General features: G+C 50.1%; 1 protein-coding gene across 1 annotated transcript; it reads right to left on the bottom strand.

Annotated features, from left to right (window-relative positions):
• Positions 1 to 8513: 8513 nt before the first annotated feature.
• LOC123593099 (spermatogenesis-associated protein 31E1-like) lies at positions 8514 to 14635 on the bottom strand. The gene is made up of 4 exons (XM_045468644.1): positions 14096 to 14635; positions 13281 to 13335; positions 12712 to 12772; positions 8514 to 12485 (listed from the first exon to the last, which is right to left on the bottom strand). Exons 1-4 carry the CDS (start codon positions 14609 to 14611, stop codon positions 9245 to 9247), a joined length of 3873 nt encoding a protein of 1290 aa, XP_045324600.1. The 5' UTR covers positions 14612 to 14635; the 3' UTR covers positions 8514 to 9244.
• Between the last annotated feature and the right edge of the window lie 969 nt (positions 14636 to 15604).

The following is a 15604-nucleotide window of genomic DNA, read 5'->3' as shown; positions in this document are numbered from 1 at the left end:
CTTGTGATGCTCAGAACAGAGAATTCAGCCATATTGGAAACTGTAATAATAAGTGGGTATTGTTTGAGGCCAGCAAGTTTGTGGTGATGTGTTATGTACCAGAAAATGAATACATTAGCCTTTATATTTCTTTTGCTGGAGATCTAGATAAGTTTCAGAACTAGGTCATTTGAGGCTATGCAGGTGGCGTTCAGCCAGGTAAGCTGGGGCCGTGTGAGATCAAGTTGTCTCTCAGATTGACCAATAAACCCGGGAAGTTGTGATCGTCTCATAGCAACGGATGCAATTAGTGAAGTCTTTTCTCTCAAACTTGCTGGGTTAATTTTGAACATGATTCAATTTCACATTCGTTTATTGCTTCATGTAACTCTCTTCATAAATTGTTTGTAAGTGGGAATATCTTAAAATTTTTTTTAATGTTTATTAAAAAAATTTTTTTAATGTTTATTTTCGAGAGAGAGAGAGAGAGAGAGAGAATGAGACTGTGAGTGAGGAGGGACAGAGAGAGAGGGAGACACAGAATCCAAAGCAGGCTCCAGGCTCTGTGCCGTCAGCACAGAGCCCGACGTGGGGTTCAAACCCACCAACCACGAGGTCATGACCCGAGCTGAAGTTGGATGCTTAACCGAACTGAGCCACCCAGGCACCCCTTTAATGCTTATTTCTGAGAGGAGAGAGAGAACAAGTGAGCTGAGCTGTCAGCACAGAGCCTGTCTCGGGGCTCGAACTCACGAACTGTGACATCATGACCTGAGCCAAAGTCGGATGCTTAACCGGCTGAGCCACGCAGGCGCCCCTATACATGGGGATATCTCAAACCATTTTTTTACACAAAGACAATAAAAATCTTCACTTTCAGTTTTACATTTTTTTCCCCACTCACTAAATATAGTCTCTGATAATTTTTTTCTGAAAGAAGAAAGCTCGTCTTTTAAACAAATGATACTGGAGAAAATGGACATCCAGAGGCCAAAAAAAATCTCAACCCAGACTTCACCCCGTTCACACTAATTAACTCAAAATGGATCACAAGCTTAGATATAAAATGTAATATTATAAAACTATTCAAACTTATCTTAGGAGAAAGACTTTTGGATGCAAGGACAGGCAAAGAACTCTCATTTCTTTTTTTATGAGTACCTTTTAATGAAATTTTCTTTTTTTTTAAAGTGTATTTATTTTGAGACAGAGAGAGAGAGAGAAAGCGTGAGTGGGAGAGGGGCAGAGAGAGAGGGAGAGAGAGAGACTCCCAAGCAGGCGCTGCACTGTCAGTGTGAAGCCTGACGTGGGGCTCAAATTCACAAACCGTGAGATCATAACCTGAGCTGAGACCAAGAGTCGGAGGCTTAACCGACTGAGCCCCCCAGGAACCCCTAAAGTTTTACTTTCAATAATAGCTTTGTGTGTACCTTTAGTTATTCTGAGAAAAAGGGAAAAGTACTTGTTTTGTCCTTCTAGGTTTATAGACGAATCACACAGACTGATCATTCATTATAAACCCATATTTGGTCAATAGTAGAGCCATCCAGTATCTCCCCGAGGAAAAACCTCTTCATACTCATGAAACTTTTTGAGCATTCGAGGTAGAACCAGAGGGTCAGGAGTGAGCTGGGGACGGTGTTAGTGTTGGTGTGGGAGCTGGGAGGGAATTCTCCAAACCCAAGGACAGACAGGTTGACCTAGCAGAAACTTCTAGAGAAAGAGAGAATAGTTACTTGGGCTTTGAATCTGCTGATCAACCCTAGTGCGCCATTTTATATAGAATAATGAAAACAGCGTTTGGCAGCAAAAACTGGAATAGGTAATACAAATTTAAGGGTGCTAAAACACGCACGTATATATATAGGTATATATATATATAGGTATATGTGTGTGTGCGTATGTGTATATATATATATTTTTTTTCTTACAGCTTTATTGAGGTATGATAGACAAATAAAAATTGTATATATTAGGTTGTACAATGCGATGTTTTCATTTACCCACGTAACGTAAATGATTTTGCAATCATTTTGTGAAGTGAAACCAGAAAATCATACCACAGTTTAAGCTAATTAATATATCCATCACCTGACATCATTAGCTTTTCTTTGCGGTGAGAACACTTGAAATCTACTCTCCCAGCAAATTTCAATATACAAGACATTCTTTTTTTTTTTAATGTTTATTTATTTTTGAGAGAGAGAGAGAGAGAGAGAGAGAGACAGAGCCTGCACATGAGTGGGGGAGGGGCAGAAAGAGAAGGAGACACAGAATCTGAAGCAGGCTCCAGGCTCTGAGCTGTCAGCACAGAGCCTAATGTGGGGCTTGAACCCATGAACTGCGAGATCATGACCTGAGCCAAAGTTGGAGGCTTAAAGCCACTCAGGCACCCCTGCAATACATTCTTATTAACTATAATCACCATATTGCACATTAAATCTCTAGAACTTTTCATCTAATAACTGAAAGTCTGCACTCTCTGTATATTTGTAATTTAAAGTGAAATTGTTAGGGAATAAGAAGACATATTTTTCCTACTTTTTCTCTTATACATCTTTCAAATAATGTCTTGAAACATTTTCAATAATTCAAAACTAATTTCAACAAAGAAAAAGAATGCAGGTGGTGTTATTTTTCACCACCACCTTTTACATGTGTTTGTTAAGAAACCAATGGTTCTCCAGACTTTTTGGCACATTAAATGTTAAAGTAAACAAGAGATAATTATTTCTTATTTTTAGAATAGTAGGTTTACGATATATGTAGCTGTTGCAAGTTGCATATTTAAATGATTTTAAGTATGTTCTTTGGTAATAGCTTTTTAAATGAATTTTTTTGTCATAATAGAAACAATACCTCGAGGTAAAATTGCTTTTTAAATTATATTCTGCAAACACTTAAATTTGTCATTAATTTCAAAAGCTACAAGGATATCCATATTTGACATTTAAAATAAAGGACTTAGGGGCACCTGGGTGGCTCAGTGAGTGAGCATCCAACTCTGGAGTTTGGCTCAGGTCATGATCTCACTGTTTGTGGGATCGAGCCCCGTGACGGGCTCTGCACTGACAGGACAAAGCCTTCTTGGAATTTTCTCTCTCCCTCTCTCTCTGCCCTTCCCTCGCTCATGCACTCTCTCTCAAAATAAACAGATATTAAAAAATGAAATGAAAGACTTTATCATTAATTTTGAATTTTCTTTGCATCGTTATATTTCAATCGTCGATGCTATTTTATCTTACAGATTCTTCTCGAAACATTTTGGCTACTTGAGTTGGAAACCTTTTTAAAGATGTGATTACACTGTTGTGATTTGTACATAAGGTAGATTAGAAAACTTTAATTCACGTTCTTATTAGTTAGAAAACTTTGATTAGGCACTAGATTAAGTACTGGGAATGCGGTCAGACTCATCACTCCTCACTCGGCCTGCAAGGAGTTTCGGTGAACTTGTCAGAAACCTGCGAAGATACTCAGGTGGCTGTCACAGAAGGCAGTGCGAGGGGGTCTGGAGAACACTACATGTGGCGATTGACTTAGCTGAGGAAGCAGAGGAACATTCTGGAGTGAGTGTGTTTGGAGAGAGGACTGAAGAATGGGGGTGTTCTAGGGAGGCCGAGTCAGTTGGTTAAGATGAGATCATTCCAACATCCGTGTCCAGGAACACCCCTGTGAGCAAGTTTTATCCAGGTCACGTTGGGTTTATTACTCATTGTGGTGAGAGAGGACACACACCACGGAAACCACCAAATGTCTCGGTAGGAGGTGTGAGGAAAAAAATCTGTCAAGAGGTGCCTGGGTGGCTCAGTCGGTTAAGCGTCCGACCCTTGATAGCAAGTGGGGCCCGTTCGGGATTGTCTCTCTCCCTCTCTCTCTGCCCCTCCCTCGCTCATGCATGTTCTCTCTCTCAAAAAAAAATAAACTTAAAAAAAAAACCAAACTCAAAACAACTGACTGATGGCAAGAGAGGTTTCTTCTCTCTGAGATATTTTGTGATCTAAATGGCAAAGTGAATCTTCTTTTTCTTTCTGAGAGAGTGATACGTACCCTAACCTGGAAATGGTGGAAATGATTTCGTGTAGGGATATCATCTGGCCGACTTAGGAAAGGGATCCTTCCACACCGATGCTGTCCCATAGTAGAAGCAGCATTCGATTAGAGTCACATGTGGAAACCGAATGTGCATGTGGTTTGGGGAGTCTCTCCGTGCCTTGGGGTCCCCATTTGTTAATTATGTGACTGGGCTAGGGAGGAGGACATTATTACTATTATTATTATATTATTAGGTAATGGTTCTTCATCTCCCCCCTTCTCCTGTTCCCTTTTTGTTCCATTTACTTCTCTCCTTACCCACTTCTGCATCTGACGTCTCCAGTAAGCCTCAGCCAATGAGGGGGTGACGGGGCGAGGTGGTGGTGGGGAGCGGTGTCACCTCGGAGTAAGGAGGGAGGGTGCTGTTCCCAGTCCTGCTTTGGCCAAATTCTGTTTCCTACTTAAATTACGGGCGAATTCTGTAACTGGTGTCCTGGCCATGACCAACTGACCCTGAACTCGCCTGTCCTTCTCAATCTGTTCTCTGCACGTTCTTCCAGCAAACAGCCTAGTGGTGACCCTTCCAGCTTTGATAGCCTATAAGTACGTACTTATTTGTGAGGGAAGGTATCTCAGCTTCCTACCTCAGACCTCCATCTTTTCTTCCACTGAGAAAGGTTGGAGGTAATGGAATAATTTTCCAGAAAATATTTATATCCGTAGTTCTGCTTGTCCTTCCTTATGCTCCATTCTGCTCCTAGGGGGCGAGGAATGGCCATAGGAGGTAATGTACAGGACACATATACTATTTGTCACTTCTGCAAAAATATTCTGTTCCACGAATCTTAAAAAAAAAAAAAAGCAATGCATCCAACCCACAGGCCAGCTAAAGCACACACATAAAAATGCTCAGAGCAAAAAGCCGTGTCACCCACATTTCTTGTTATCGGGATGGGTGTTATCTATTGTGTTTTCCTGTGAAAGATGGTAACATTTCCTAAATCCTCATCTGTTTTGTGGGAAGTTATGTGATTTTATGCTTCTTACCACAATTTCGTTTTATTCTAATTAAAAATGTGGGTTAGAAATAGCTTAAACTTCCAAAGAGAAAGTATCATTTTTATGATTGCGGAATATGGTGGGTGTGGGCATCTATAGGGAAATGATGGGATATTCTAGTCATTAAATACTATTGATTGGACATTAGAGGGCATCCCTGGCCACCTTCCAGAGTTCTGTGGTTCAATAACATGAGAAAGTATCACCAAGGGAGCCAATTTCAAAGCATTAATAGCTATGATTTTATAAAATATTTTATTGCCTGAGGATTTTTTTTTCTTAATTAAAAAATACAGACAGCCACAGAGCTCACACCAGCTCATCCCTCTCTTCTGAGAAAGGACTGTGACATTGTCACCCCAATGGGTGACCTGAGACATAACCATATACTTGACATCTGTTTATCTAGATCTTACCATGCCAAGGGCAACAGGATTCTTATGACCAGTTAGAAATATGGAGTCTTTCGATTTATAAAATATTAGGGAGATGGTGAGACCTTTATTATTATAATAGAAATGCTGATTAAACGAATACTTTTTTGAACAGATTTTAAAATGCCAATTCATCAGTAATTTAATTGACATAATGTATATTTAAAGCACCAGTTAAGTGAAATATTTTCTAAGATTTCAAAATTATTTTAAGCAACGTGTCTTTGTTGGAACCCGATGATGTAAAACAGAGCCTGACCTCCCGAGTCTTGGAAAATGTGCATTCCTTAGAAGATATAAAATGAGTCCTTCTAAAATAGTCCAGAAGTTTAAGGTATCTTAGCTGAGCATTAGGACTTTTTTTTCTTTTTTCATATTCTGGAGATACACATGATATCATCTAAGGATATTAGTATGCCTTATTTTATTTTAAATGTTTATTTTTGAAAGGGAAAGACAGAGCGTGAGCAGGGGAGGGGCAGAGAGGGAGGGAGACACAGAATTCCAAGCAGGCTCCCGGCTCTGAGCTGTCAGCACAGAGCCCGATGCGGGGCTCGAACGCACACACCATGAGATCATGGCCTGAGCTGAAGTCAGACGCTTAACTGGCTGAGCCACCCAGGCGCCCCATAAAAAGAACACAAAGAAAAAAGGAGAAGTATCTCGTATCATTAACAATAAATATAAACAAGCCAGAGGATAGGATAGAAATATTGCCAAAACTGTCTCATTTGTCAAACAGCTTTATGTGTTTGATATTGTGGATTGTTTAGTTTTAAAATAAAGCCAACCTCACAAACCTAACACAAACAGTGCACTCACTATCTGTACACAGGAGTCAGACGTCTCTTTGCTCTATTACACCATCCTGTATCCCAGCTGCCTTAGGCCTCCCTAGGGGGTTTCCAGGGTGAAGGAGTCATTTGCAGTGCGGGGACTTGTCCCTAACAAAACAAAAAATGTGACCCCTGATGCCGTTTGACTAAACAGTGACTAAAAACGGACAAATAAGATACCTTCCCTCATTAGGCGCTGGCAGACATTTGCTTCCTCTTCAGTTTGTGATTCTTTAAACTGTGGGTCAGAGCTCAGGCTAATGAAAATCGGTGAAGGAAAGGAGTTGGTGGGTCTACGTGGGGAATCCAAGGCTTTTTCTTAGGATAAAAAAATACGCCAGCATTTTCTCCGGGGAGGCTGCTGATACTCTTCCCTACACCCAACTTGCTAAGTGGCTTCGGATCCACTCAGAGGGCCTGTCACTGAGTGGCCCCTCGGCCTTGTAAGGATGGGGGTGAGGCCTCTGTTCAAGGTCTGTCTGTGGGGCACTGGGGGGGGCCTTTGTGCGGACTGTGTGGTCTCTGGGGTACGATCTGGGATCTCTGAGGTGTTTCTGTAGGAGGTCTCTTTGAGAGGTCTCTGTGTAAGATCCGGGCGGGAGGTCTTTGTGGGTAGTCCCTGGATACTGGCCTCGGTCAGAGCTCTCTGAGAGATCTGCGTGGGTCTCCGTCAGAGGTCTCTGGGTAAGCTCTTGGTGTGGGTCTCTGTGGGAGGTCTCTGTGGAGGTCTGTGTGTGGGGTCTCTGTCAGAGATCCCTGTGGGGGTCTCACAGCGCGGGGCGTCCCTTTCCCGCCTAACTGCACCACCGGCAGGAGGAGGGCGCAGGGGACTTGCTCCTTCCTGTCTCCTGCTGCTCCCTGGGCATCCTGCCTGTGGCCCTTCTCTGGAGGGGCCTGTGGGGACCGCGTCCACCTCTCGGTGCCGCCGAGAGGACCCGGGAGCAGCCAGACTCAGGGACCCTGAGCTGTCAGCACAGAGTTCCCGAGGACCCGGGTGCTCTCTGTCCTGGTCTCCCCTCCCCCCTCCCCCCAGGTCCTGGCTGCACTGCCACTGCTGGGTCCCCTCCCCCCAGGTCCTGGCCGCACTGTCACTGCTGGCCCCCCACTGCTTCCCCGGAGAGAAGCTGTGCCCGAGCAGGCCTGTGCCCGCTGCCCCTGCACCGGGTTCCAGGCCCACCTGCGGGGTCCTGACCCGCGTGAGGGCAGGGCCACCCCTGCTGCGGTCTTCAGGGTCCCTCCTGGGGTGGGACTCCGCACCACGCCAGGGAGTACCCCCACCCTGACCCCCACCCGCCTCGGGGCCCGTCCTTGGGCCATTCGTTAAGTCCCAGTCCGCCCGGGGCCCCCAGACTGCGCAGAAGGGCACCTGCCCGGCCGGGCCTCCTGTGCCAGCCTGGCCGTCTGCGGAGGGGCCCCCCCCACCCCCGGGCTCCGCGGCCGCAGCGGGGCTGGGCGGGGGAGACCTTGGGGGTGAACCGCAGGAAAGGCTCCTCTCCTCGGGGCCTGCAGGCGGCAGTGGGCACCGCGGGCTCCTGGGTCACCGCACCCCGGGGCAAGGCGCGCCGCGCGGTCCCTCGCGGCCTCTGCGCCCCCCACCCGCTCGCTCCCTGGGCCGGGAGCACGTCCTCGTCCCGCGCTGGTTCAGAGTGTGAGAAAGCAGGGGGGTGACGCTGAGCCAAGGGCGGCTCCTGGCCGGCCTATCTGCACCACAGCCCCATCAGGGGTCCCGGGGCAGGCGACGGGTCAGGGGTGGGGGTGGGGGGCAGGATTCCTCCCACCGCTGCCGTCAGGGCCAACCTGGCCTCCAAACTTGGCTCGCGGCTCTGACGCCTGACGCTGTCTTCCAGGCGCCCCGGAGCCGAGGGGTTTCTGCCCCTGCAGACCCCCCCTACAGCCGCCCAAGGTCAGGGAAAAGAGACAGCAGGACGGGAAGGGCGGAGCCAGATCCCGGGGTGGGGTCTTGTGGGTTGTGTTCCTCTTTGGTTTGTTATGGAAACCGAAGGTGTGTGAGGGAAGGGGTCTGGAGTATACCACGTGGCCACCCTCCTCCCAGGGCTCCATTCCTTCTGGGAGCCAAAGCAGGCACTGGGGGAGAGCATGCCCGGATCCTCCCCCCCCCCCCCCCCCCCGGCCCCGCGGGGCACAGACAGAGGCCAGCTCCTCTCATGAGAAAAATTAAAAAACAACATATATTTTGGGAAAATAAAGATTGTGGTGGGAAGAAGCCATTAGCACATAGAGGATGTGCTAACCTGAGAAAAAACAGGTTTTCTCTGCATATACTCAATTTTTTCTTGAAGAAAATCTTTCCTACCAGGAAAGGCGTGAGAAGCACCCGCTGCTTGATGGGATGAGCCACATTTTTGAAGACTGCATACTGGGTGACGGTGGACGTGATCTGAGGCTCCTGCCACCATCGGCTTATGGTGGCAGGGCCCGCTTGGGGACCCTGGCTCCCCAGGTGGGAAGGTTGGCCTGCCATCCCTGTCTCCGGTTCCTTGGCTCTTGTTCGGACAGCTGTGGGACTTGGGGGTGGCCTGGTGATTGGACGCCGTCTCTCTCATCTCCCTCCTCTGGTCTGGGTAGGGGAACCCACTGCGCCCTGGAATTCTTTGTGCTGATTTACCTCTGAGGCATGAAGTCCTTGGTGGAGTCCCAGTTTCTGCACCAGGATCTGTCCCACAGTTGTCACAATCGTCTGAGTTTCAACAGCTTTGCCGCCCCAACCAATCTGCTTCTTACTGGTCCCCGGCCCTGGACAGTGGCTGATGCAGGATGGCCTTTTTGAAGGGGATCTCCCAGTCCTTTGCCTTTTTTATTGAGATGAAGATAATGCAGAAAGTACCTCATCTTTTTTCTAGAGTGGCTTTCTGGAAAAGTCTGTCCCTTTTCTGGCACGGGCTAGAGGCATTTGCTCCCAAGGCTGTCCCCTGTTCCTGTAACCTGGGGAGGGTGGCTCAGCCTACTGGCTTGGGAAGCCCTCAGTTCTAGAAACGCTTTTCCATTCCCTTCTAGTTTGGGACCCTTCTGGTCTTTTCTCTCACCAGTGGAGGCAGTCATCTTGCTCTGGCTCTTACGTGGCTCATCAGCTTTTGGTATACTGGGCTCCTGCTGCCCCTGGCTGCGTGGTCGGCTGGATATCAGGTCAGTTTCTGGCACCAGGGAAGCTGGTGTGTCCCTGCTGGAATATTGACCCTGGGAACCGGAGGGTGACTTCAAGATGTCTTCAGCAAGGAAAACATCAGTGTGAGAGTCTTGCAGGAGCACACCGGTGTCACGGTCTTGGACAAGAATGCCGGTGACAAAGTCTTGAAGGGCGATGTTATGGGGAGAAGCTTGAAGTACACCAGTGGCACAGCCTTGAGGCTGGCCCTCTGACTCTTCCTTCTCTTGGAGCCCAAACTTAATAGCCACCTTTGTTTTAAGGATTGGTTCCTTTGGCTCTTGGGCAACCAACTCTGTAGGTGGTGAGGGGCTTTTACTAGTCCCTGGAGACCCCAATCTCCTCCGATCCACATAACTGGTTTGACTGTTGGCCAGCACCCTGGGTCCTAAGATGACTTTCCAAGCAGGGGCCTTCTCAGCCTCCATCGTCTCCCTGGCCTCTTCAGCTCCTGAAGATTGGGACCTGGACTTCATCTCCAGTATTGCTACCTTCTCTTGTGAAGCCTGAGCCCCCCTTTTCGCCCTTAGCTCATTCCTGGCTATTTCTGAACTTAGACTTGGCTCCAGATTCCCTTTCTTGGCCCCCATAACTGTCTCACTCTGAGGGGTTCTGTTTATGAGGCTGAGTGTGAAGGTCGGAGAAGGTGAGCTGCCCTCCTGTCCAGGTAAAGCGGCCTCTGAGGGCTCATGGCTGTCACCTGGTGAGGTTCCTTCCAGGGATTTCTGGATTTCCTCAGATGGGGGTGAGGGGGCAGGCTGGGAACTCCCTGAGGTGGGAAGAGACTCGTCTGCTATCCCCTTTTCTCCCGGATAGGGCTGAGGAGGTTTTCCCAGGAACTTGTAGAACTTGGCTTTTGAGTGGGCCCCAGATACGCAGGTAGCCAAGCAGGGAGACGGGGACCGGGGAAAAGGCAAGGGTTGAGCTTCATATGGCTTGAGATTTATGGACTCAAAGGCTCGGAGGGGTGGGCCCCACTTATGCTTCACCCGAAACCTTATGATGTGTGCTTCCAGCATCTGTTGAGTGAGAGAATTAAGGAAAGACAGCTCATGGGAGGTGTTTATGCAGGGTTTCCGACCCTTCAAGGGTGCTAAATTTCTGATTTCCGTGTGAGTGTGGCACTTGGGCAAAATATGGTTGGCCACTAGCCAGGATCGACGTACACTCACGGGGATCAAACCCTCGCTGATCTGTCCCAATTTCTTGCACAAATGAACTTTCAAGGTTTTTTCTACACGCTTCTTATCTGGGCTCCTAGCCAAGTATTTTCCTGAGTCCGTCTTCAAGGTCCTCATCAAGTATCTTTCTAAATCCTTCTCAGAGCTAGTTCCTGGAACCTTCACTGGGAAGTTGGCCGAGACCCTGGAGAGATCTGTTGGGATCCTTCTCAGACATCGCTGTAGACCCATACCAAAGTTGTCCTTTAGTTGAAACCTTGCTCGGCCCTTCCTACGGGAACTTCTAGGGTGTCTGGACCTGGTCCTCTGTGTGGCCTGGCTGCTTTTGGATTTAGATGCAAAGGACCTTGAGAGCCCCTGCTTGTCCTGTGCCTGACTCACCCCTGGGAATTCACCCTGAGGCCACATCGGGTCCAGAGACACTTGGACCTTGTGGGCCAGACTGCCCTGGTGTTTATCCTTGCTAAGCCTCCTTTGAAGGTTTTGCTTCTGGATATCACAGATGACAAAATCCCTGTGAAAGATGGAAACTGACTCGTGGGCCTCAGAGGCCTGGCTGTCCTGGAGAAGCTTAGGAGGGATACTGCTTAAGAATTTGGGAGATATTTTCAGCACTAAGGGTAATGTCCTTTCCCCTTCTGGTTGCTTTTGCAACAAGGGCTGTTCCCGAGGTTGAATTTCAGTTGGAATGAAAGATGGTGTCTTCTTCTGGGATGGAGGGCCAGATACCCCATAGGTCCTCATCTGGGGTGGAGGAGAAGTAGGTCTGATTGGGACAGAGGGTGCAAGGTGGGCCTGGGGCTGGGACACGGTTGGCGTGGAGGGTTGGGGCTGGATCCCACGGCAGGGCAAGGGTGGGGCAGGGGGAAACTGTGAAGATATTTGCTGCTGAATTAGAATTGGCAAGCAATTAGAGATAACATTGAACAAAACAGAGGGAACGTGTAGCTGAGAACTAGAGGCCAAGGCAGGGGCCTTGAGGGACTCACTGTGCAGAGAGGGGAGACCCCAGAAGAGCTGGCTGCATTTCTGCTGTGAGTTGCCCTCCAAGACCTTGGGGAATGACAGCCGCCGAGGACTGGGCAGCTTCTCGAGTTTGTTTTTCCGGTGCCAGAAGGATCGTGGGGTTGTGGTGTCCTGCTCAGCACCCAGCAACTTCCACAAAGTCCCCCCAAAGTTCAAGGGGTTGTCTGAGTCCAACTGCTTCACAACTGACCCATCCCTTTCTTTCTCCTTCCAAATCTTCTGTTCCGCCCTTTTGGTGATGAGTATCTCCAGCAGCTTCTGGATGTCCGGGTTGACAAATGAGGGGTTACGAGTCTCTATCTGCCTTTTGGAAGGGCCACCCCAGGACAAGGCCTCTTTTGGGTGGCAGGTCAGGTGTTGTTGGTGGCACTCGCGCTGTGCCCAAATGGGGAAGAACCAGGACTTGGTGCTTTCCCACCACCAGGACAAGGACAAGATGGGGTAGCTTGCATGGCCAAGGCCCGAGACAGCTGGAACGAGAGGTGCCAAATGGGAATTGCCTGGAGGTGAGCTCTCTGTGACTGTGTCCGCTGGGGTTCTCTTTAAGTTAGATTGGTCTTCTTGAGGTCCTACTGGTAGGATGGAGGCCAGGAGTGGAGGGTGTTGGCTGAGAGTGGGGGACGCCGTCGGGGCCCTGGCGGGCGCGGCATCTCTCACGGGCTGCCCGCGGGGCTGATGGGCTCCGGCAGGTGCTGCTTTGCCGGCGGCCCCAGGGGCTTCTTGCCCCAAGAGCTGCTGAAGGCCTCCCTGGTCAGAGAGCCGCCCCAAGTGGCTGCGGGAGACACGAGGCACGCGCTGCAGCCGGGAGCAGACAGGGCCGGGCGTGGCCATCACCGCCCTCCGGGCCCCCGCACCCGCTTCCCAGCGCCCCCGCCGTCCCTCCTCCCGGGGCCGTATCCGATCTCCGTCCCCAGGGCTCCCCCCGCCCCCTGCAGCCCTGGGGTCCCACCGGAGGCTCTGAAAGGCCCACCCGGGAGAGAAGGGGCAAGATTCTTTACCTCTGCAGAAGGGAAACCAGGTCCCGAACCCCTTCCAGCTCCTGCAGGCAGTTTCTGTAAGCTGGAGGCGGGAGACCCGGTCACAGAGCCGAAGGCGGGGACCCGGGGGTCTTACGGGAGGCGGGTGCAGTGTCCCGTTAGGGGACACCTTTGGGGGATTAGACTCGGGAGCCCTGAACATCGGTGTCCGAGGCCACGTGGTCTCACGGTGGCAACAAGACCCACGGTGGGGGTCGCTTGGTCCTTTACGGAGAGCTTCCCCACTCGTGACCTTGTGGGGGGAGAAAGGGCCGGGTCGCCTCCCCGAGGAACCTGAGCAAAGTTCCACAACTTGGCCACAGCTGGAGCTGGAGGTCCCAGGCCCCTGCCGGGCGACACCGTGTCCGGCCCCTCGGGCTGGTTCTGGCCCAGAATCTGGGAGGCCTCGGGGTTCCGCCCTCCGTCCCGGGAGCCTCCCGGGGCTCTGTTTCCTGAGGGACGGACGCGGGTGTTCCGGAGACGGCGGGGCTGGGCGCTCGGAGCAGGAGGGACACTCGCCAGGGGCGCAGGGCTCCGTGGCGGCCCCTTACCTTTCAGGATCTCGCTTTTCTTGCCTCTGGTGCTCCTTCGCCATGGCGCCACCTGCTGCAGAGACGAGAGAACACGGGGTTGGGGGGACGGGACCCCCAGTCTGTCTCGCCTCTCTGGCTGCAGGTGCTCTGTGTTCAGGAACAGCGCAACTTCCTACGTTCAACTCATGGGGCGGGTGGGGGGGGTGGCTTTCTTTCCTGTTCGTCATTTGCGAAGTGGACAAAACTGTTCTCCGTTTTTCTACTTTGAAGAATGGACGCGCAGATTTTCGATGCGAGAAATCTCTCCGTCCCTGTTCCTCTGCTCGAGAAACGTTCCCAGACCTGCGGTTGCGTCTCAGCGCCTTGAGGAAGCACCTCGCTTCCCGAGACCCGAGCCCCGCTGCCGCCCCTGCTCGGGGCCTCCCGGGCTCGGCGCCACCCTCGATCGGCCCCAACCGAGGCCAGCTCTCCTGAGACATCTGCCCCGGGAAGGTGGCTGCCGGCCCGGTGCCCAGCAGCCTGTCCTCCCCCGGGGATGGAGCTCTGGGCCTCCAGTCCTCCGGTCACTGTGTTGGGACCGTGGCCCAGGAGCCCTCTGCCACACCCGGCCTCCTGGCCCGAGATCTCCCGGGAGAAGCCCTCCTGCCCCTCTAACCCCTGCCTGGTCTGGCCTGGCCTGGCCTGGGAGGATGGTGCTCTCTTCTTCCCCCGAGAACACCCGTTCTGCTCTTTCCCAGCTCGGGAGTCTCCCCAGTGACTCAGCAAAGTGGAAACGATGATAGAAAAGAAGACGGAATCCTCCTCTCTGCTGGGTCCGGGCCAAGGTTCCTTACCTTTCTGCTGCTTCTGCGTTTCCTTCGTGGTGCTGAGGATGTTGGGTCCGTCTGGAAGCAGGAGATCAACAGGAGGAAGAACGACAGTCCACACAGGAAGCAGAAGATGGTCTGGGTTGTCCAGGAGGGGAGGCTGGAGCTCAGCCAACCAGCGCTAATGCTTCTCAGAGTGAAGAGAATATTCTCCATCTCCTTACTCGAAGCGTTAGTTCCTGATCCCACTACTGTCCTCGCGCAACTGAGCGCTGAGCTTGTACTTGGGGACAAGAGCCCCAGGCTCACATCACAGAGCCGTGGCCTGGTCACAAAGGGCCCCTGAGGGAGGGGGAGGGGACAGAAGAAGAGCAGGCTGGACCACAGCCCCTCCCCCCCAGCCCTGTAGCTCCTCGTCTCCCCCCAGCTTCCACAGTCCTCCCCTTGATAGGCACCAATCTCTTCTTTGCATCTATGAGTCTGAGTTTTGCTTTGTTTTGTTTGTTTGTTTTGGTTTTTGATTCCACATATAAGTGAAATCATGTGGTACTTGTCTGGCTTATTTCATTGAGCAGAATACGCCCTAGGTCTATCCATGTTGTCACAAATGGCAAGATTTCATTATTTTTTATGGCTGAGTAGTATTCTAGTGTGTGTGTGTATGCACGTGTGCATGTGTGTGTGTGCATGACATCTTTATCTGTTCATCCCAATACATATGGGTCATTTAAGGTCGATGTTTTCTTACTGATTTTCTGTGTGGATGACCTATCCATTGATGTAAATGACGTATTCAAGTCCTGTATTGTATCAGTCCTGTATTGTATAGTGTAATTATTGTATCACTGTCCCTTTCCCTCTTTAGGTCTGTAAATATGTGTTTTATACATTTTGGTGCTCCTGAGGTATGTCGATACGTATTTGTGTTTTTAAAAAATGTTTTTTCTCAATTTTATTTATTTATTTTGAGAGAGAGAGCAGGGAGGGGCAAAGAGAGGGAGAGAAAGAATCCCAAGCAGGCTCCACGCTGTCAGCACAGAGCCCGATGTGGGGCTCGATCTCACAACCCGTGAGATCAGGACCTGAGCTGAAACCAAGTCTGATGTTTAACTGACTGATCCACCCAGGAGCCCTCATATTTGTGTTATGTCTTCTGGTTGGATTGTGCCTTTTATCATTGCGTAATGCCTTTCCTTGTTTTCTTTTAAAATATAGTCTTTCTTTTAAAGTCTATTTTGTCTGATAAGAGAACAGACACACGGGTTTTCTTTTCACTTCCATTTGTGTGGAACATCTTTTTCTATTCTTTCCATTTCACATTTAGTCTCTGTGTGTCCTTGTTTCTGAAGTGACTCTTTTTTTTTTTTTCAATATATGAAATTTATTGTCAAATTGGTTTCCATACAACACCCAGTGCTCATCCCAACAGGTGCCCTCCTCAATACCCATCACCCACCCTCCCCTCCCTCCCACCCCCATCAACCCTCAGTTTGTTCTCAGTTTTTAAGAGTCTCTTATGCTTTGGCTCTCTCCCAC

Source organism: Leopardus geoffroyi, chromosome D4 (genome assembly GCF_018350155.1).
Source record: "Leopardus geoffroyi isolate Oge1 chromosome D4, O.geoffroyi_Oge1_pat1.0, whole genome shotgun sequence".
NCBI lineage: Eukaryota > Metazoa > Chordata > Mammalia > Carnivora > Felidae > Leopardus > Leopardus geoffroyi.
Note: the sequence above shows the minus strand (reverse complement) of the source record. Positions and strands in the feature narration are given on the sequence as shown.